The following is a 17,461-nucleotide window of genomic DNA, read 5'->3' on the forward strand; positions in this document are numbered from 1 at the left end:
TCTCAAAGCAAAAAACCGCCCGAGCGACGGCTCGTATCTCGGAAAACTCGTAAGTTGGTGCACTCGTAAGTCAAGGTTTCACTATATATATATACATATATATATATATGTAGGGAGCTGTAATGCCCCTCCCCCTTTGTATATCCTTGCTGCTTTACCAATTACCAAGTATAACCAATTATATGTTTTGTTTTGACTGATTGCTGTACTCTTTTATAATACTTAGTTCTTTCTTGTGCATTGAGGATGTGTAATATCCTAATAAGGAGTTCTTTGCCTGTGAGCTCTTGGCCTGTGTGGGCACAATCTCTAGTTCCCCTTCCCTGGCCTTGGAGGCAACTGTTATCTCTCTGCCTCCCTCTAGACTTTGCCAATATCCTGTATTTGACACATTTATGAGTGTCCCCTCCCTTTGTACTTTCCCAACCAAGGTTCTATACAGAAAGTTGTAAACATGTTGCCACATATGGCTGACCATCTCCTTATCTAAGTTAAACTATGAGTGGCCTTGATGAGCTTCCTCTAACTAACTGAACAACAGGATGGGACTATGGTGGGAGGGCCAATGAGCCCATTCTGTCTCTGTATCTTGTGAGCTAAAACCACACCCGATATTCCTTATATAAAGCAAGTTTAAATCGAATTACTTCAGAGCATCTTGTTGTAGTGTTGGTCATTTCATGTGAGCTTCCTGCTTCATTCTGTTTCTCCGCAAGCTTGTGTAATCGAGTTCTAATAAATATATCCGTTGCTCCTTTTCTCTGAGTCTTCTGAGTCCCAAGTTCTAAGTCTCAATCCGACAAGTGGTGGCAGCGGTGGGATCAGTCTGTGCAGTCCGGGACGCGGTCCCAGGCAAGTGAGTGGTGAGAGACCAGCTGGCAATTGATCCGGGTCAGGTGAGCTGTGGTTTTCTTTTGTTTTTCCTTTATAGCCTGGGGGTCAGTCCAAATTGTAACCCACACTCTCTTGCTCGGATGCCGTTTGTTCCGTTCCCTGCTCAGACCTGATCCTCGAACCTAAATTTAAATACGGACCGCTTGGGTCCCGGAGCAACTGACTGTTTATGGACTCGTTAGGGTAACGTTACGTAAGGGAAAGTGCCCCACGTTGGGCGCCTGTGGATAAGGAGTAATAGATCTCTGGGTTGTGAGGGTAAGGATAAGGGCGGCGTCCCGATCCGAGGCCTACCCGGGAGACGTTGGAATTATAAGTAAGGTTAGAAGTATTATAAGGGCGTAGGACGCCAGGAAAGCACAGTAAGGGTAGGTTAGACGGCTGAGTAGGCGGGCGATCCTCTCAGGAGAGTAGGTAGCGCGGCTGTACCGCGAGGCGGGCGATCCTCACGGGTACAAGGCTGCGAGCCTCTCAGAGTTAGGTAGACGGCTGTAACGCGAGGCGGGCGATCCTCACGGGTACAAGGCTACGTCGGTAAACTAAATTTTCCTAGGATGGGGAACAGGATGGGTAATAAGATTGTAAAGGCAGGTGAACCGCTTAGAAATACCCCAGCATTTTTCATGTTTCGGAGGTATGGCTATGATGCTGCGAGACCAGGGAAGTCATGGGTTGCGCTGACGAAGGATTTAGGTGAACCGTGGCCCGAAGGAGGGTCTTTTGCGCTGGAAAAATTGGACGCGTTGTATGAGGCATTAGAAAAGTTGGAACAGGCCACGAAACACTTCCCGCCTGACTATTGGAAAGTCTTTGGTTGGTGGAAGGAAGAAGCGATGAAGCGACACGCAAAGTCGAAACAGGCCAGCTTGGCCGGTGAGGTAACAAAACTCAAGGGTCTGAGGAAACAGGCGAATAAAGTGCAGGATGAAGCGCTTAAAGAAATAGAGAGGCAGGCCAACGCGCGACTGATGTCGCTCGTTGAAAACCCAGACCCTGCGGTAGGGGAAGTAGTGACCAATCTACCCTCCCCAGCCCCAGACCTAAGCCCTGTCCCGGGGTTTCAGGCACCACCTATCCTTTCTGCGCTCCCGCCACCACCTCCCTATAACCCCGCTACCATCGCGCCCCAGATACCCCAGAACCACCCGAGCCAGGGAAGACCGTTTGCACAACTTGGGGCTAACGGAATAGATGACGGGACTGACATCGCAGGGTTCCCGCCACCGATAGGACAGGATGGGTTATACCCCTCACTGGTAGGCTGTAATGGGAAAGAGACCTCACAAACTACCCCATTGGAATGTCAGGAAATAGAGGGAAGGAAAACATTGTGCCCCCTACAAGTTATCGGAGTTGACGCAGCAGGTCATGGGGTTCGAGAAAGGGTACCATGGAAAGAATCCTCTTTAACGGTAATGCGGGAAAGGATTCAACATTTGCTTATTGAGGATCCACGGCAGGTAGTGCCAACCATGACAAATTGGTTTTTAGCTGGCGAGTGCGACTATCGAGGCATAACTCATATGGGAGTATCCGTGCTCCCACCCAAAGTATGGGAAAGGGCTAGAGCTAGACAAAGAGCACACTGGCCGCACGACGATCCAAGGGCAGCAGGAGCGGCCCAGATAACACTAGTGCAATGGGAGGCACTGAAGGTCAGGCTGCTGGGTGCCATCGAACATGCGCTGTTGCCAGCAGGGGGTCCGGATTGGGGAAAAATCGGGGCCATAAAACAAAAACCAGGAGAACCAATTGGAGAGTACCGAGAAAGGTTGGAAAAGGCCATCGCGCACTGGGGAGGACTGGGTCCGATGCAGCTGGTAGGGCTACCTCAACCGTTGGTAAATCAATATCTAATCGAGGGGCTTCGGCCGATATTAAAGAAACAGGTACAGTCCGTCCTCTTCGGCTGGAAGGGAATGACAACCAACGAATTATGCGACAAACTGGAACAATGCCCGGGCTCCTCCCTAGAGGAGAAGAAGGATATTAAGGAGGAAATATTGCAAATGTTTGTCCAGGAGAAACGGGCTCAATTTAATCAAGGTAAAAAGGGGGATCAGAGTCAGAACTACATACGCGAACAGTGCCAGAAGTGGGGGCCTGTCCGGGGTTATGAGGACCTTGGGAGGAGCGGTTTGCCTTTCTATAGGGGCCAATTCCCCAACGGAGAGTGGATCCACCGCGAAGGTAACCTCTGCGAAGGTTGTACTGCTGAGGACTTTGGACTAATTAATATGGACGAAATAAAACAACAATGGACAATACCACCCCCTCTTCCCCCTCCTCCTCAAACCCCCAAACTTGGACCGTAGAAGGGCCCCCTCCCCAAAATTGGTATCCACCAAGACCCCTTCTCCAAACCCCTGGATCACCCCCCAATAGTGGGATGCAGAATGGACCAAGGGGGAACTGGGCCCCGCCTCGGGGTCCGCCGCAATGGCAACCAGTAAACCAGTCACAGTGGGGAGCGCCAGAACGCCGGCTGGGCGGAAGGGGCGCTGTAGAGGGACGACCTATGCCCTCCGCACCACCGGTTCCGCAGGAACCGTGCCATTATTGCAAGCAAATGGGGCACTGGATACGTGATTGCCCAAAGGCTCGTAAGGGGTTTCCGCCCCAATACAATAGAGGGGCCTATTGACGGGACGCTGGCGGGTCGCCCAAGGAGTGTCCTCTTTTGACCATGACACCGGCAGAGGAACCGACCTTGATGTTGGACGTGGAGGGGAGACAACTAGAATTTCTCGTAGATACGGGTGCGACTCGCAGCACAATTAACAAGGGGCAATTGCCCTCTTTGCGCCCCACGGCGAGGAATGTTCAAATACTGGGTGTTTCGGGCTTACCCCAAGCGCTTCCTGTTTCGGAGGAAGTGCGAGTAACATGCGGCCCGCTGGAGGCTAAACATGCGTTCTTGATGACCACTACCGCCCCGACAAATTTGTTGGGACGGGACTTGTTGTGCCGATTGGGCTGTCAAATCTCATGTACAGAGGAGGGAGTTTTCGTAGACGTCGCGGAATCTAAACGCGACTTGGTAATGACGGCATTGTCTCGGCCCGGCCCCACCGTGTATTGGTGGCGCATGGATGACGGGGCTCTGGCTACCTGGACGCATATCATAGATAATGTGTGTTTGGACAGTTCAGTTCTGAGAGATTGGCTACAACTGCACCAAATTTCGATAAAAACCTTAAAGGATAATCCACCCCATTGTACTGCGTACAATGATGCAACGGGCGAGGACGAGAATTATCGAGAAAAGGTTAAGGAAAAGCTGGGCGAGCGCTCGCCTCTACATTTATCACGGATATGGATCGGCCGTGAGGGAATAGGAATTGAGGCAGTCCTAACCTCGAGTCAGCGTGCGTTGACCCAATACCCCGAAGGAGCGGTCGCCCATGTTACCCTCACCACTGCCAAGGGGTGGCCGCCGGAAAGTGTAGGTTGGATGGTGGGGAGGTTACGAGAAGTTCCCTTACAAGGTTATCGGAGTAAGAGAGGCCGCTGGACTTTGAAACGGCTCCAAAATGGCGAAGGGTTCTCAATTGACTTCAAGACACAACGGAGGGATGGAGTGTTCGAAGCAACAGAGTTGCCTCCTAAGGGCACCTATGCCATGAGGGCAGTGCTGACGGACCCGGGTGAGTCAGATTACCTCCTAGCGGAGGTGCCAGACAATTTATGGCCTAAGAGCGACAGTGAGGTTGGACGGATGCGAGACGCCAAACCTCTAGTGATAGCAGTGCAGCCGGGGATGCGCTTGCCAAATGTAAAACAGTATAAGCTACGACCTGAGGCCAACGTAGGCATAGCACCAGTAATTCAATCCCTAGTGGAACAGAAAATTATCGTGGAAACTAACAGCCCATGTAATACACCAATTTTGCCAGTGAAAAAGCCGTCGAAGGACAAATGGAGGTTTGTACAGGATTTAAGGGAGGTGAACAAGGTGAAACAGGGCATACACCCACTAGTTCCAAACGGAGAAACCCTCATGATGTCAATCCCGCCGGACGCAACATACTTCACAGTTATCGACCTTTGTTCTGCGTTTTTCTCTGTGCCCATCGCGCCTGAGTCACAATACTTGTTCGCTTTCACCCATAGGGGGCGCCAGTATACTTGGACAGTACTACCTCAGGGGTTTTCAGATAGCCCCACTCTGTTTTCCCGGGCGCTACACCGCGACCTGGCGGATGTGGAATTGAAGGGAGGGTCAGTGTTGCTGCAATACGTTGACGATTTGTTGATTTGCTCCCCTTCGAAGGAGGCGTGCGAAATGGATTCCATGGCCCTATTAAAGGCCTTGGCGGCCAAAGGCCACCAAGTAGGCAGACCAAAACTTCAGTTTGTGCGGCAGGTTGTAACTTACTTGGGACACGCCATTTCGCACGGAAAACGAGAATTGGATGCTGGACGGGTGACCGCTATCATGGAGCTGCCTCGCCCTCGTTCGCAACGGCAACTGCTGCGCTTCCTAGGTATGACGGGATATTGCCGCACTTGGATACTTGATTTTGCGCTGCTGGCTAAGCCACTGTACGAGGCGACCAAATCAAACGCCCCGGACGATTTGGTATGGACGGATGAATTGAGGCGATGTTTCGACGGGCTGAAAAAGGCGTTGGTTACGGCACCGTCATTAGGACTCCCGGATTATGCGAAACCATTTACCCTTTACACTCACGCCGTGGGGGGTTTCGCCCAGTCAGTTTTGACACAGACCCATGGGGATAAGGAGCGGCCGGTAGCCTACTTCAGTAAAAGGTTAGACCCGGTCGAACGAGGGTTTCCGGTGTGCCTGCAAGCCGTGGCAGCGGCCAGGTACGCAGTAGAAAGAACAGCAGACATCGTTATGGGACACCCAGTAACGCTACGGGTACCGCATTGCGTCACTTCGCTGTTGTTACAGCGAAGCACACAGCATTTGTCTAACACTAGATTAATGCAATACGAATCCGCACTGATCACTGCAGCCAACATCACGATCGAACGTTGCACGACACTCAACCCAGCCTCACTGATGCCCACCCCTGAGGAGGGCGAACCCCATGTGTGCGCCGACGTTGTGCAGCTAGTCTCCACGGTGCGATCGGATTTAAAGGACAATCCCTTAGAATACCCCGACTGTACATATTATGTCGATGGATCAGCTAGGCGCGCATGGGACGGGTCCCTGTTGTCCGGGTACGCCGTGTGCTCGGACAGCGAAACGGTGGAAAGCGGGCGTCTTCCACCTACATTTTCCGCACAGCAGGCGGAGCTGTGCGCCTTGACTAGAGCGTGCAGCTTGGCGGAAGGCCTTGCCGTCAACATTTACACAGATTCCGCCTACGCTCACGGCGTAGTCCACGACAAAGGGGCCATCTGGAAGATGAGAGGTTTTCTCACATCTGCCGGTTCAGTAATAAAGAATGGCGCGTTGGTAGAAGGGCTCCTCCGAAGTATTTTACTTCCCCGCGCTATCGCGGTAATTAAGTGTCGTGGCCACCAAAGGGCGGACACTGACGTTGCCCGGGGCAATGCAAGGGCGGACGAGGCGGCAGGAAAGGCCGCCAACCAACAGATAGAACGCAACATGCCGATGGTGACACGAGCAAAGGCGACATCCGCACAGATTGCTGACATACCGACTGTGGGACCACCCGCCACACCAACTAAGGACGATATCATAAATTTGCAGAACGCTGCACCGACGGCCGAACACGAAGACTGGCTCAAGCGAGGGGCGATACGCCTCGGGCCAGGAGAAATATGGACCCTTGACAAGAAACCTATAGCACCCCAGGCCTTACTGCCTTGGCTGGCACGCATGGCTCATCAGAATGGTCATGTGTGCCAGAGGGGGGTGATGGGACAGATAAACTACACTTGGGCAGCGCCAGGACTGTCACGGATTGTATCCGAAGTGTGCCGATCGTGCGTGGTCTGCCAGCAACACAATAGAGGGGCGCCGCCGAGACATGCACATGATGGGGGACGGCCCCCGCCTAGTGGGCCGTTCGCAACTATCGAGTTCGATTTTACAGAATTGGAACCAAGCATGTCGTTTCGCTATGTGTTGGTAATCGTAGATACGTTCACCAAATGGGTCGAAGCTTACCCATGCGTCAAGTCCGATGCCCCGACTGTAGCGAAGCGCCTCGTAAGGGATTTTATGTGCAGATTTGGCATCCCCCAGATAATTTTGTCAGATCAAGGGGGTCATTTCACGGCGCAGGTGGTCAAGGGCATCCTGAAGGCGTTGGGCGTTAAACAGTCCTTCCATTGCGTTTACCACCCACAGTCATCGGGACTTGTGGAACGAACGAATAAGACTTTAAAGAATAAACTAGCGAAACTTTGCGCAGACACAGGCTTGAGGTGGCCAGAGGCTCTCCCACTTGCGTTGATGAGCATCCGTTCCACCCCGGGTCGCACTACGGGCCTTTCCCCCCACGAAATATTAATGGGACGACCTATGAGCTTGCCCGTTTCAGCACCAACAGACATGTCCACCCTTGCTTTGCCAGTAATGGATGACATGCTTTTGAGATTTTGCATAGGCTTGTCCAATGTGGCACGCAGCATCCATGCTCGAGTACGAGAGGCGCTGCCTGAACCAATAGGCCACGCCATCCACGACTTCCAGGCCGGCGACTGGGTGCTTGTAAAGCACTTCACCCGCAAGGCTGCTTTGGAGCCACGGTGGAAGGGACCATTCCAGGTGCTACTGGTCACACCGACGGCAGTCTTCTGCGAGGGTAAACCTTCGTGGATCCACGCCACCCATTGTAAGTTGTCCATTCCCGCACCACAAGTCACACAAGACACCGCACCTCACACTGCTGAAGACAATGCACCGTCTAGGGCACCACAGTCTCCTAAGGGCGGCGATGACGGTCATGATGATGGGAATTCTGGGGGACTGCCGAAAACCCCCTGCCAAAGATAGGCTCTTGAACTTTGAACTATCGAGAAAGGACCTCCCCAAGTACCCAGGACCCGACAACTATTCAGCATTTCCCCTCTACCCCGTCAAGTATATAACGGCTCGCTGGGGAGACAAAATAGCGGTGAATTGCTGTAACCTGGAAACGAGCTTTAAGTGGTTATCTGTAAGATGGGTGGAAGCTATAGTGCAACACAATAAGACACCACAGGCACGCATGACCAGACCACGCCTAGTCCTGACTAAGGTTAGGAAAGTGGAAAATGGAACATATGGGGACATAAGCAGCCGATATGCCCCAGGATATCGATGGGGCAAGGGCATTGAGAATACTACCCTCATGTTGCATTATACCCCCATTGGTCCGGATACAACAATGATACTTGAATGTGGAATATGGCCCCCTCGCACGACAATCCCAAATGGAACTACACCCTACTTACGACCTAGTTGCGCCGCTTACGTCATTAAAACCCCGCCTGCCCAGGAAGTAAGAAGGAAGCCAGAGGAGAACACATACTGGAAGGTCGCACGGCATATGGCCACATTACAGAACAGGACACGGTGTTGGATGTGTATGCACCTTCCCCGCACCAGCACAGCAGGAATACCAATGGTAGTGTTATCCCTATCACTCAATGATTTGTGCTCGAAGCCACTAGACACTAAATGCCTTAGTACAACCCTGACAAGCCAAGGTTCTGACGGAACCGCGTGTAAACGTGTTTTCCAGTACTCGCCCCCCATCCAGCCCCGACACTTTGAGGAACGTCCGGCGCCGGTTTGGGTTAAGCCGGCTAAGGGGGCCCTCTGCTTAGAAGGAAAGGGCCAAATAATGGTAGGTAAATCCGTGTGTAGAGATACCCTCCTCGCGGACCCTAGGGAAGGGAAACACATGCTGTTAGTAAATGTTACAAGTTCGCCCTTACATAACCTCACACACCTCCAGTTGGCATGGGAAGGGGAAAACGGAACAAACACTATCGCAGACCTTCGCACTTGCATGACCACTCATTTAGTGGCTCCACACGGAACCATGTTTGTATGTGGGAACAAAGCTTACCCGTATTTACCTGATAATTGGGGAGGAATTTGCTATTTAGGATCAGTTTTCCCAGAAATGGAAATGCGACAACACTTGCATAATACCCCTGCACTCATAAGGACACAACGAAGCACCTATTGGCACGACGACGGCACCACCACCTTACACGGCGCTGATTGGGAGAAGGCCGTTAGTTTCTTTTTCCCATGGGCTGGGACGGTCATGAGCAGTTACCGCATTGACAAAATTGCGTTAATCTTAGAAAGTGTGGCCAACGCCACCGCTACAGCACATGACGAGATGTTGGACACAGTTGTCCACCTGCGTACAATGGTTATGCAAAATAGGGTTGCGTTAGATATGCTATTGGCAGAACGAGGAGGGGTATGTGGGATAATTGAGGGTAGATGTTGCACTTTTATTCCTGATCCTTCACAGGGGGTCAGTGCTGCTATTATAAGGTTAAGGGAAAGCGCTCATACATTGACAAGGGATCGAATGGATCGGGAAGCCTCCCACCAGTGGCTTACCGACTGGTTCAAAGGGTGGACAGGTACGATAGTAAAGTGGGTACTGACCGCCTTGGCAATAGTCCTTGGAATCGTGGTTAGTTGTGTAATAATCAAGGCTTTAGTCCTTGCGTGTGTGAGAAAGTTTTCCACAGGATGGACACTGAAGACGACAACAGAAAAGGCCATGGTGATGATCGACAAGCTGATCGCAGGTCCAGATGACACACCGGCCGTCGACGTAACTGCAGACCGCGGATCCTGGAACGACGACCCGAACGAGCCACTGGGCCGCGACAATGAGATCTCCGCTTCCGAAGATTGTTCTTCCATTGTTGATATACCGATAATGATGTTGATTACACTTTTGCGGACCTCGAAGCATTTCAGGCTGCCAGGAGGCCGATTACTCTGGGCCCCAACACGTCGCATGCAGACGTCAACGAGTTCCTAAGGGACTCCTCTCGTTTTCTTCTCAATGTGTTGAAACGGTCACATTTCATTTGCCAGTTGTTGTTAGGCCACCACAACATAGATGTTGTTAGATAAACTACACTTAACGATGTTACCGGGTGAGTCAGAGCTTGGTAGAAGCCGAGTTGTTAGGGTTAGGGACTAACCCACCTAACCCTAACAACAACTTAGGCATTCCAACACCCTAACAACGAGAGAGAGAGAGAGAGAGAGGACGAGAGAGAGAGGACGAGAGAGAGAGAGAGAGAGAGAGAGAGGACGAGAGAGAGAGAGAGAGAGAGAGAGGACGAGAGAGAGAGAGAGAGAGGACGAGAGAGAGAGAGAGGACGAGAGAGAGAGAGAGAGAGGACGAGAGAGAGAGAGGACGAGAGAGAGAGAGAGAGAGAGGACGAGAGAGAGAGAGAGAGAGAGGACGAGAGAGAGAGGACGAGAGAGAGAGAGAGGACGAGAGAGAGAGAGAGAGAGAGAGAGAGAGGGGGACGAGAGAGAGAGAACGAGAGGACGAGAGAGAGGACGAGAGAGAGAGAGAGAGGACGAGGAGAGAGAGAGAGGACGAGAGAGAGAGAGAGGACGAGAGAGAGAGAGAGACGACGAGAGAGAGAGAGAGAGAGAGAGAGAGAGGACGAGAAGAGAGAGAGAGAGAGAGAGGACAAGAGAGAGAAAGAGGACGAGCGAGATAGAGAGAGAGAGAGAGAGAGAGAGAGAGAGAGGACGAGCGAGAGAGAGAGAGAGAGAGAGGGGGACGAGAGAGAGAGAGAGAGGACGAGAGAGAGAGAGAGAGAGAGAGAGAGAGAGGACGAGAGAGAGAGAGAGAGAGGACGAGAGAAAGGAAGAGAGAGAGGACGAGAGAGAGGACGAGAGAGAGGAACGAGAGAGAGGACGAGAGAGAGAGAGGACGAGAGAGAGAGAGAGGACGAAGAGAGAGAGAGGACGAGACAGAAAGAGAGGACGAGAGAGAGAGAGAGAGGACGAGAGAGAGAGAGAGAGAGAGAGAGAGGACGAGAGAGAGAGAGAGAGAGGACGAGAGAGAGAGAGAGAGAGGACGAGAGAGAGAGAGAGAGGACGAGAGAGAGAGAGAGAGAGAGAGAGAGAGGACGAGAGAGAGGACGAGAGAGAGAGAGGACGAGAGAGAGAGAGAGGACGAGAGAGAGAGAGGACGAGAGAGAGAGAGGACGAGAGAGAGAGAGGACGAGAGAGAGAGATGAGAGAGAGGACGAGAGAGAGGAGAGAGAGAGGACGAGAGAGAGAGAGAGAGAGGACGAGAGAGAGAGAGAGAGAGGACGAGAGAGAGAGAGAGAGAGAGAGAGGACGAGAGAGAGAGAGGACGAGAGAGAGAGAGGACGAGAGAGAGAGAGGACGAGAGAGAGAGAGGACGAGAGAGAGAGAGGACGAGAGAGAGAGAGGACGAGAGAGAGAGAGAGAGGACGAGAGAGAGAGAGGACGAGAGAGAGAGAGAGGACGAGAGAGAGAGGACGAGAGAGAGAGAGAGGACGAGAGAGAGAGAGAGGACGAGAGAGAAAGAGGACGAGAGAGAGAGAGGACGAGAGAGAGAGAGAGGACGAGAGGAGAGAGAGGACGAGAGAGAGAGAGGACGAGAGAGAGAGAGGACGAGAGAGAGAGAGGACGAGAGAGAGAGAGAGGACGAGAGAGAGAGAGAGGACGAGAGAGAGAGGACGAGAGAGAGAGGACGAGAGAGAGAGGACGAGAGAGAGAGAGGATGAGAGAGAGAGAGGACGAGAGAGAGAGAGAGAGGACGAGAGAGAGAGAGAGAGAGAGAGAGGACGAGAGAGAGAGGGAGAGAGAGAGGGAGAGGACGAGGGAGAGAGAGAGGACGAGGGAGAGAGAGAGGACGAGAGAGAGAGAGAGAGAGGGACGAGAGAGAGAGAGAGAGAGAGAGAGAGAGAGAGAGTACGAGAGAGAGGAGAGAGAGGACGAGAGAGAGAGAGAGGACGAGAGAGAGAGAGAGAGAGGACGAGAGAGAGAGAGAGAGAGAGAGAGAGAGAGGACGAGAGAGAGAGAGAGAGATAAAAGGACTCGCGTTGTTCTGACTGATGAACTTGACCATTGCACGAGAACGCACGCGGTAACCAACACCAAGTGTATTGATGAAGAGGAGTCGGTCGCAACATATACGCGGGCGCAGCCAGGCACGTTTATATCGAAATAGCGCATTTTCAGCCGCGCGAGTGAACAAGGCCGAGCAACCGCCCAGCCGCGCTAAAGTCCACCCTCTACCGTTTCGCCCCAACATCTGCTTTGTTCGAGAGGACGTGCTACGAGTCCCTGCCTTCGCCTGCCGCATCTTCGCGGGACGTGCCGGGGACCGTGGAGAGCTGGACGAGGACCATCTCTGGACGCGTTGGGGAACACCTACCCATTTGCAATCCCCTGTGTGAGTGTGAGTGAGACGGGCCCGTTGTCCCAGGGATGTCAGACTGTTTAAGGCTATTCCTGTGTCTCTTCGTCCTTGAACTGTATATACGTGTGGGAATAATTAAACCCATCTGTTCTTCCTTTCTTCTTGATTTCGATGGTTTTCTGTGATTTCTCCAATTGACGAAGCGTGGCACGAATGAGATCGCTCCAATCGGTTCCACTAGTTAAGACTGCGCGGGACCACGTGTACGCAATCCGCTCGGCGTACTCACATCACACGTGGTTCGTGCGAGGCTTGTTTCCTCGCTCCCAGGGCAGCGTGGGTACTTAGGTACGAGCGAGAAAGTAGTCCCGAAACCCAACTTTGCGTGTGTCCAGGAGGGACATAATAAGTCTCGGTTCCGCCAGGCCAGTAAAGACAAGAAGATTAATCCCCCCTTGTTAAGGGGAAGAAGGCCGGCGTAGAGAACCGTAACAATATATATCATTTTAGCCCCATCGCTCAATGGTGAAGAATAACTAAGAATTAAAAAAATTATTCTATCTGGATCCAGATTCGCATATCCACCAAAATCGAATGTATTCGTCATTGTCACACTCACAGCCTGTCCGCCACATTTTGTCTATATCCATCCATAACTTTTTGAGACATCGTGCTATACTGTATATCGTTTTTAGCCCTACATATCACTCAATGGTGAAGAATCACGAGGAAAATTCTCAGATCCGGATCTTAATCAAAATCTAATCATTTTGTCCTCGTCACAGCCAAATGCTCCAGCAAATTTCGTCTGAATCCACCCACAACTTTTTAAGATATCCTGTTCACAGACAGACAGGGGTGAAAACGTAACCTCCATCCACCTTCAGGGGCAGAGGTAATAACAAGGATGACAGGATCAAGCTTCCTATTCCATAAATCCCAATGCCTTTGGTTTAAAAGGTTTTGAATTTGAATAGTAATCACTGATGTAATCAAACTGTTGAATACATACCATTATAATGGGAGTAATCACCACAGTTTGAGGGTCCAGAACCTAGACCTGGAAGGCAATGCATTCCACCTGATGAAGAGTTGCCAGAGTAGCCAGACATAGATTGCATCGAACCTGTGGAACAGTGGGTAAAATTATATACAGGTCAGTGCAATTCATCCCAACCCCCCAAACCACACCCACACTCATTTGCAGACCAGGGATGACACCAGAAATCATTGCATTTGACTACAGGCCAATTCAGCTACATTCACAACTGATGCTTTGTCCAAAAATCCTGTTAAAAGTGTGAATGATGCAAATATTCATGAAAGAAACATTAACACAGACATTCCAGTTGGGTTGAAAAAATAAAATATGGATGCAGATGCAAACTCAAAGTTGGGGTTTTCCCTCCTTGGAGTTTCCTTCTGTATCCATCTTGTCCACCCCATGCGTTCTGTGTCCAATTTGTCCACCGCATGCATGCGTGTTCTGCGTACCATTTTTGGCTTTTTCATCCTGATCAGTTCACTGTACTACCTCTTCCACAACTACAGTCACGTGAAAAAGTAAGTCCACCCCATGTAAAGTGTTGACTTTTTCAACATATTTCAACATACAGCTATTTGATCTTCATTTCAACAATATTGATAGATAAAGATGATATAATATAACAAATATCATGAAACATTTACATTTTGTAGTCCATTGTATAATTTAAATAAACATAAATGCAAATTTCGCATGTGGAAAAAGTAAGTACACCCCTACATTTATCACTACTTCAAATACCTAAAATTAGAATCAGCTGCACCAGCCCAGGTGCAAATGATTAGAACATCGTTAGAGAGGATCTTGGAGGAACCTGTCTTATTTAAACCTCAGACATTTAGTTTGGTTTGCTCTTTGTTGTTGAAGTGTGCGGTGTCACCATGCCTAGATAAAAAGAGCTCTCTGAGGCCTTCAGAAAGAAGGTTATAGATGCCTACGGGTCTGGGAAGGGATTTAAAAAGATCTCCAAACAATTTGAAATCAATCATTCGACTGTCCGGAAGATCATCTACAAGTGGAGAAGATTCCAAACAACTGCCAACTTGTTCAGGCCAGGCCGCCCCAGCAAGTTCAGCCCGAGAGCAGACCGCAAGATGCTGAAAGAAGTCTCTAAGAACCCCAGAATGTCATCACGGGACCTACAGGTAGCTCTTGCCACTGTTGATGTCAAAGTGCACGAGTCTACCATTAGAAAGAGGCTGCACAAATTTGATCTACATGGGAGGTGTGCCAGGAGGAAACCTTTGTTGTCCAGAAAGAACATCAGGGCAAGACTAAAGTTTGCCAATGAGCACCTGGGCAAATACCAGCACTTCTGGAACAATGTGCTCTGGACAGATGAGTCAAAGGTAGAGCTATTTGGCCACAGTACCAGAAGACATGTTTGGCAAAAACCAAAGACAGCATTTGACCACAAGAACCTGATACCAACTGTAAAGCATGGTGGTGGAAATATTATGGTTTGGGGCAGCTTTGCTGCATCAGGGCCTGGGCAGCTCACCATCATAGAATCCACTATGAATTCTTCATTGTACCAGAGGGTGCTTGAGGATAATGTGAGGCCATCTGTCGGAGTGTTGAAGCTCAACCGAAGGTGGACCTTGCAACATGACAATGACCCTAAACATCTATCTATAATTCCAGTAATCTCTGTGTGTATGTTTGTATGTTTGTATGTTTGTATGTTTGTATGTATGTATGTATGTATGTATGTATGTATGTATGGTTTCTCGACAACCACGGGTCCGATATACTTTAAACTTGCCAGGTATATTGCTGGGGACCCGAGGATGTGCCTTTTCAAGGTTTCATATTAATCGGACAAGTAGTTACCGAGCTATGTCCAAAAAACGATTCAACCAATCAGAGAGCAGCGAGCTATCACGTGTGCCGAACGTGCCGAACAGACTCTGCCTCGGACGGCACATTTGAGAGCGTATTCATTTATTTCACGTTGGCAAACTATGTTGGCGTTAAACTATGTTTTAAAACTAATTAAAACTACTATCTATAATTCCACGGGTCCGATAAAAAACACCGTACTCGCAAGCCGTTCGCTTTGGACCAAACCATTTCATGTAAATAGAGGGGGGGGGGGGGGATTGTCACCGTACTCGCAAGCCGTTCGCTTTGGACCAAACCATTTCATGTAAATAGAGGGGGGGGATATAATTTTAGATATAGATATAGTACGGGCATGCCCTAGTACCAGTAAATCCACCAAGGAATGGCTGAAAAGAAAGAAATGGAGGGTTCTGGAATGGCCAAGTCAAAGCCCGGATCTAAATCCCATCGAGATGTTGTGGGGGGATTTTAAACGAGCTATGCATGCAATTGTGCATGCTGTGCAAAAAAAATTTGTTGAATAAATTATTGCAAAGTCAATTTGTCATTGTTTTTTTGTTCAATTAGATCACCTTTATCCATAGATACTGTTTAAATGAAGATCAAATATTGATATGTCCACATATGTTAAAAAGATTTTAAAAAACACATTTCATGGGGTGTACTTACTTTTTCGACATGTGAAATTTGCATTTATGTTTATTTAAATTATACAATGGACTACAAAATGTAAATGTTCCATGATATTTGTTTTATTATATCACCTTTATCTATCAATATTGTTGAAATGAAGATCAAATAGCTGTATGTTGAAATATGTTGAAAAAGTCAAAACTTTACACGGGGTGTACTTACTTTTTCACGTGACTAAGTAAATTAAGCCTTGAAATTCGATGCAAACAATTCCTACAGGTGTCCCAACCTCTGCTGATTACTTGATTACAAACCCCCTGTCTGTATAAAAGCAGTATTGGAACAGACTGTTATTACACCCTCTGAAGCACTATTTGGACAATATTGCACAGCAGGAAGTAGTATATTGCTATCATAATGGCGAGAAAAAGGCAATTAACAAAGGAAGACAGACAGGCCATTATAACCCTCAAAAGTGTAGGTCTTTCCTTTGGAGAAATTGCAAAGAAAGCCAAGGTGTCAGTGAGTACAGTTTCCTACACCATCAAAAGGCACTTGGAAACTGGAGGAAACTCTGACAGGAAGAGGTCTGGCAGACCCAAAGCCACAACAGAATCAGAAGACAAGTTTCTGAGTCAACAGCTTGCGTGATAGGCAGCTCACAGGACAGCAGCTTCAAGCACAGCTTAACACTGGTCGAAGTAAGCAAGTCTCAGTTTCAACTGTGAAGAGAAGACTTCAAGCTGCAGGTTTGACAGGTCGAGTGGCAGTAAGAAAGCCATTGCTATGATGGCAAAATAAGAAAAAGAGGCTTGCCTGGGCCATGAAGCACCGCCAGTGGACTACTGAAGACTGGCAGAAGGTCTTATGGAGCGATGAATCAAAATTTTAAATCTTTGGTTCATCACGCAGGGTTTTTGCACGCCATCGAGTAGGCGAAGGGATGGTTCCTCAGTGTGTGACACCAACTGTCAAACATGGAGGAGGAAGCGTGATGGTCTGGGGCTCTTTTTTGCTGGATCCAGAGTCGGCGACTTGCACAGAGTGACTGGCACCCAGAACCAAAAGGGCTACCACAGTATTTTGCAGCACCATGCAATGCCCTCTGTATATGCCTTGTTGGTCAGGGGTTCATCCGATAGCAAGATAATGACCCTAAACACACCTCCAGGCTATGTCAAAACTTCCTTCGAGGAAAAGAACAAGACGGTAGTCTTCAAATCATGGAATGGTCAGCACAGTCTCCAGACTTAAACTCCATCGAGCTGGTTCAGGATGAACTGGACAGAAGGGTGAAAGCAAAGCAACCTACAAGTGCAACACATTTGTGGGAACTTTTGCAACAGTGTTGGGAAGAACTTCCCGAAAAATATTTGATTTCCATTGCAGAAAGAATGCCACGAGTGTGTTCGGCGGTTATATCTACAAAAGGTGGCTACTTTGCAGAGTCAAAAATTTAAATTAAATTTTGTTAAACAAAATGATTCTATGATTTCTTTTTTTATCTCCAATTGTTTATTTGTTCTTTGCTTAGTTTCAGAGTACATTGAGACATTAAACTGCGTAAATTTCAATAAAAACTCGAAAAATTGAGGTGTTCCAAAATTTTTGACCGGTAGTGTAAGAGCTGATATTTTTTCCTACTGTTACGTGGTCCTCCCGGTAACTACCTGGTCTCGGTGACCCCCGGACCGTGGGAGGCACCCTGCCAGAAAGATGT

General features: G+C 49.3%; 1 protein-coding gene across 11 annotated transcripts in view; it reads right to left on the reverse strand.

The window, feature by feature from the left end:
- Positions 1-17,461, reverse strand: part of LOC137418738 (CUGBP Elav-like family member 1-B) — a 118,672-nt gene that overhangs the window by 60,222 nt on the left and 40,989 nt on the right. For all 11 annotated transcript variants that reach the window (XR_013622406.1, XM_068104847.2, XM_068104849.2 and 8 more), the window contains one exon: positions 13,231-13,344. Coding sequence is in view for 10 of the 11 variants with exons in the window: in XM_068104847.2 (XP_067960948.2) it covers positions 13,231-13,344 (114 nt within the window). In the remaining variant the exon portion in view is untranslated. The remainder of the gene's footprint in view (positions 1-13,230; positions 13,345-17,461) is intronic.

Source organism: Myxine glutinosa, chromosome 2, assembly GCF_964187855.1.
Source record: "Myxine glutinosa chromosome 2, kmMyxGlut1.1, whole genome shotgun sequence".
NCBI classification, from domain to species: Eukaryota; Metazoa; Chordata; class Myxini; order Myxiniformes; family Myxinidae; genus Myxine; species Myxine glutinosa.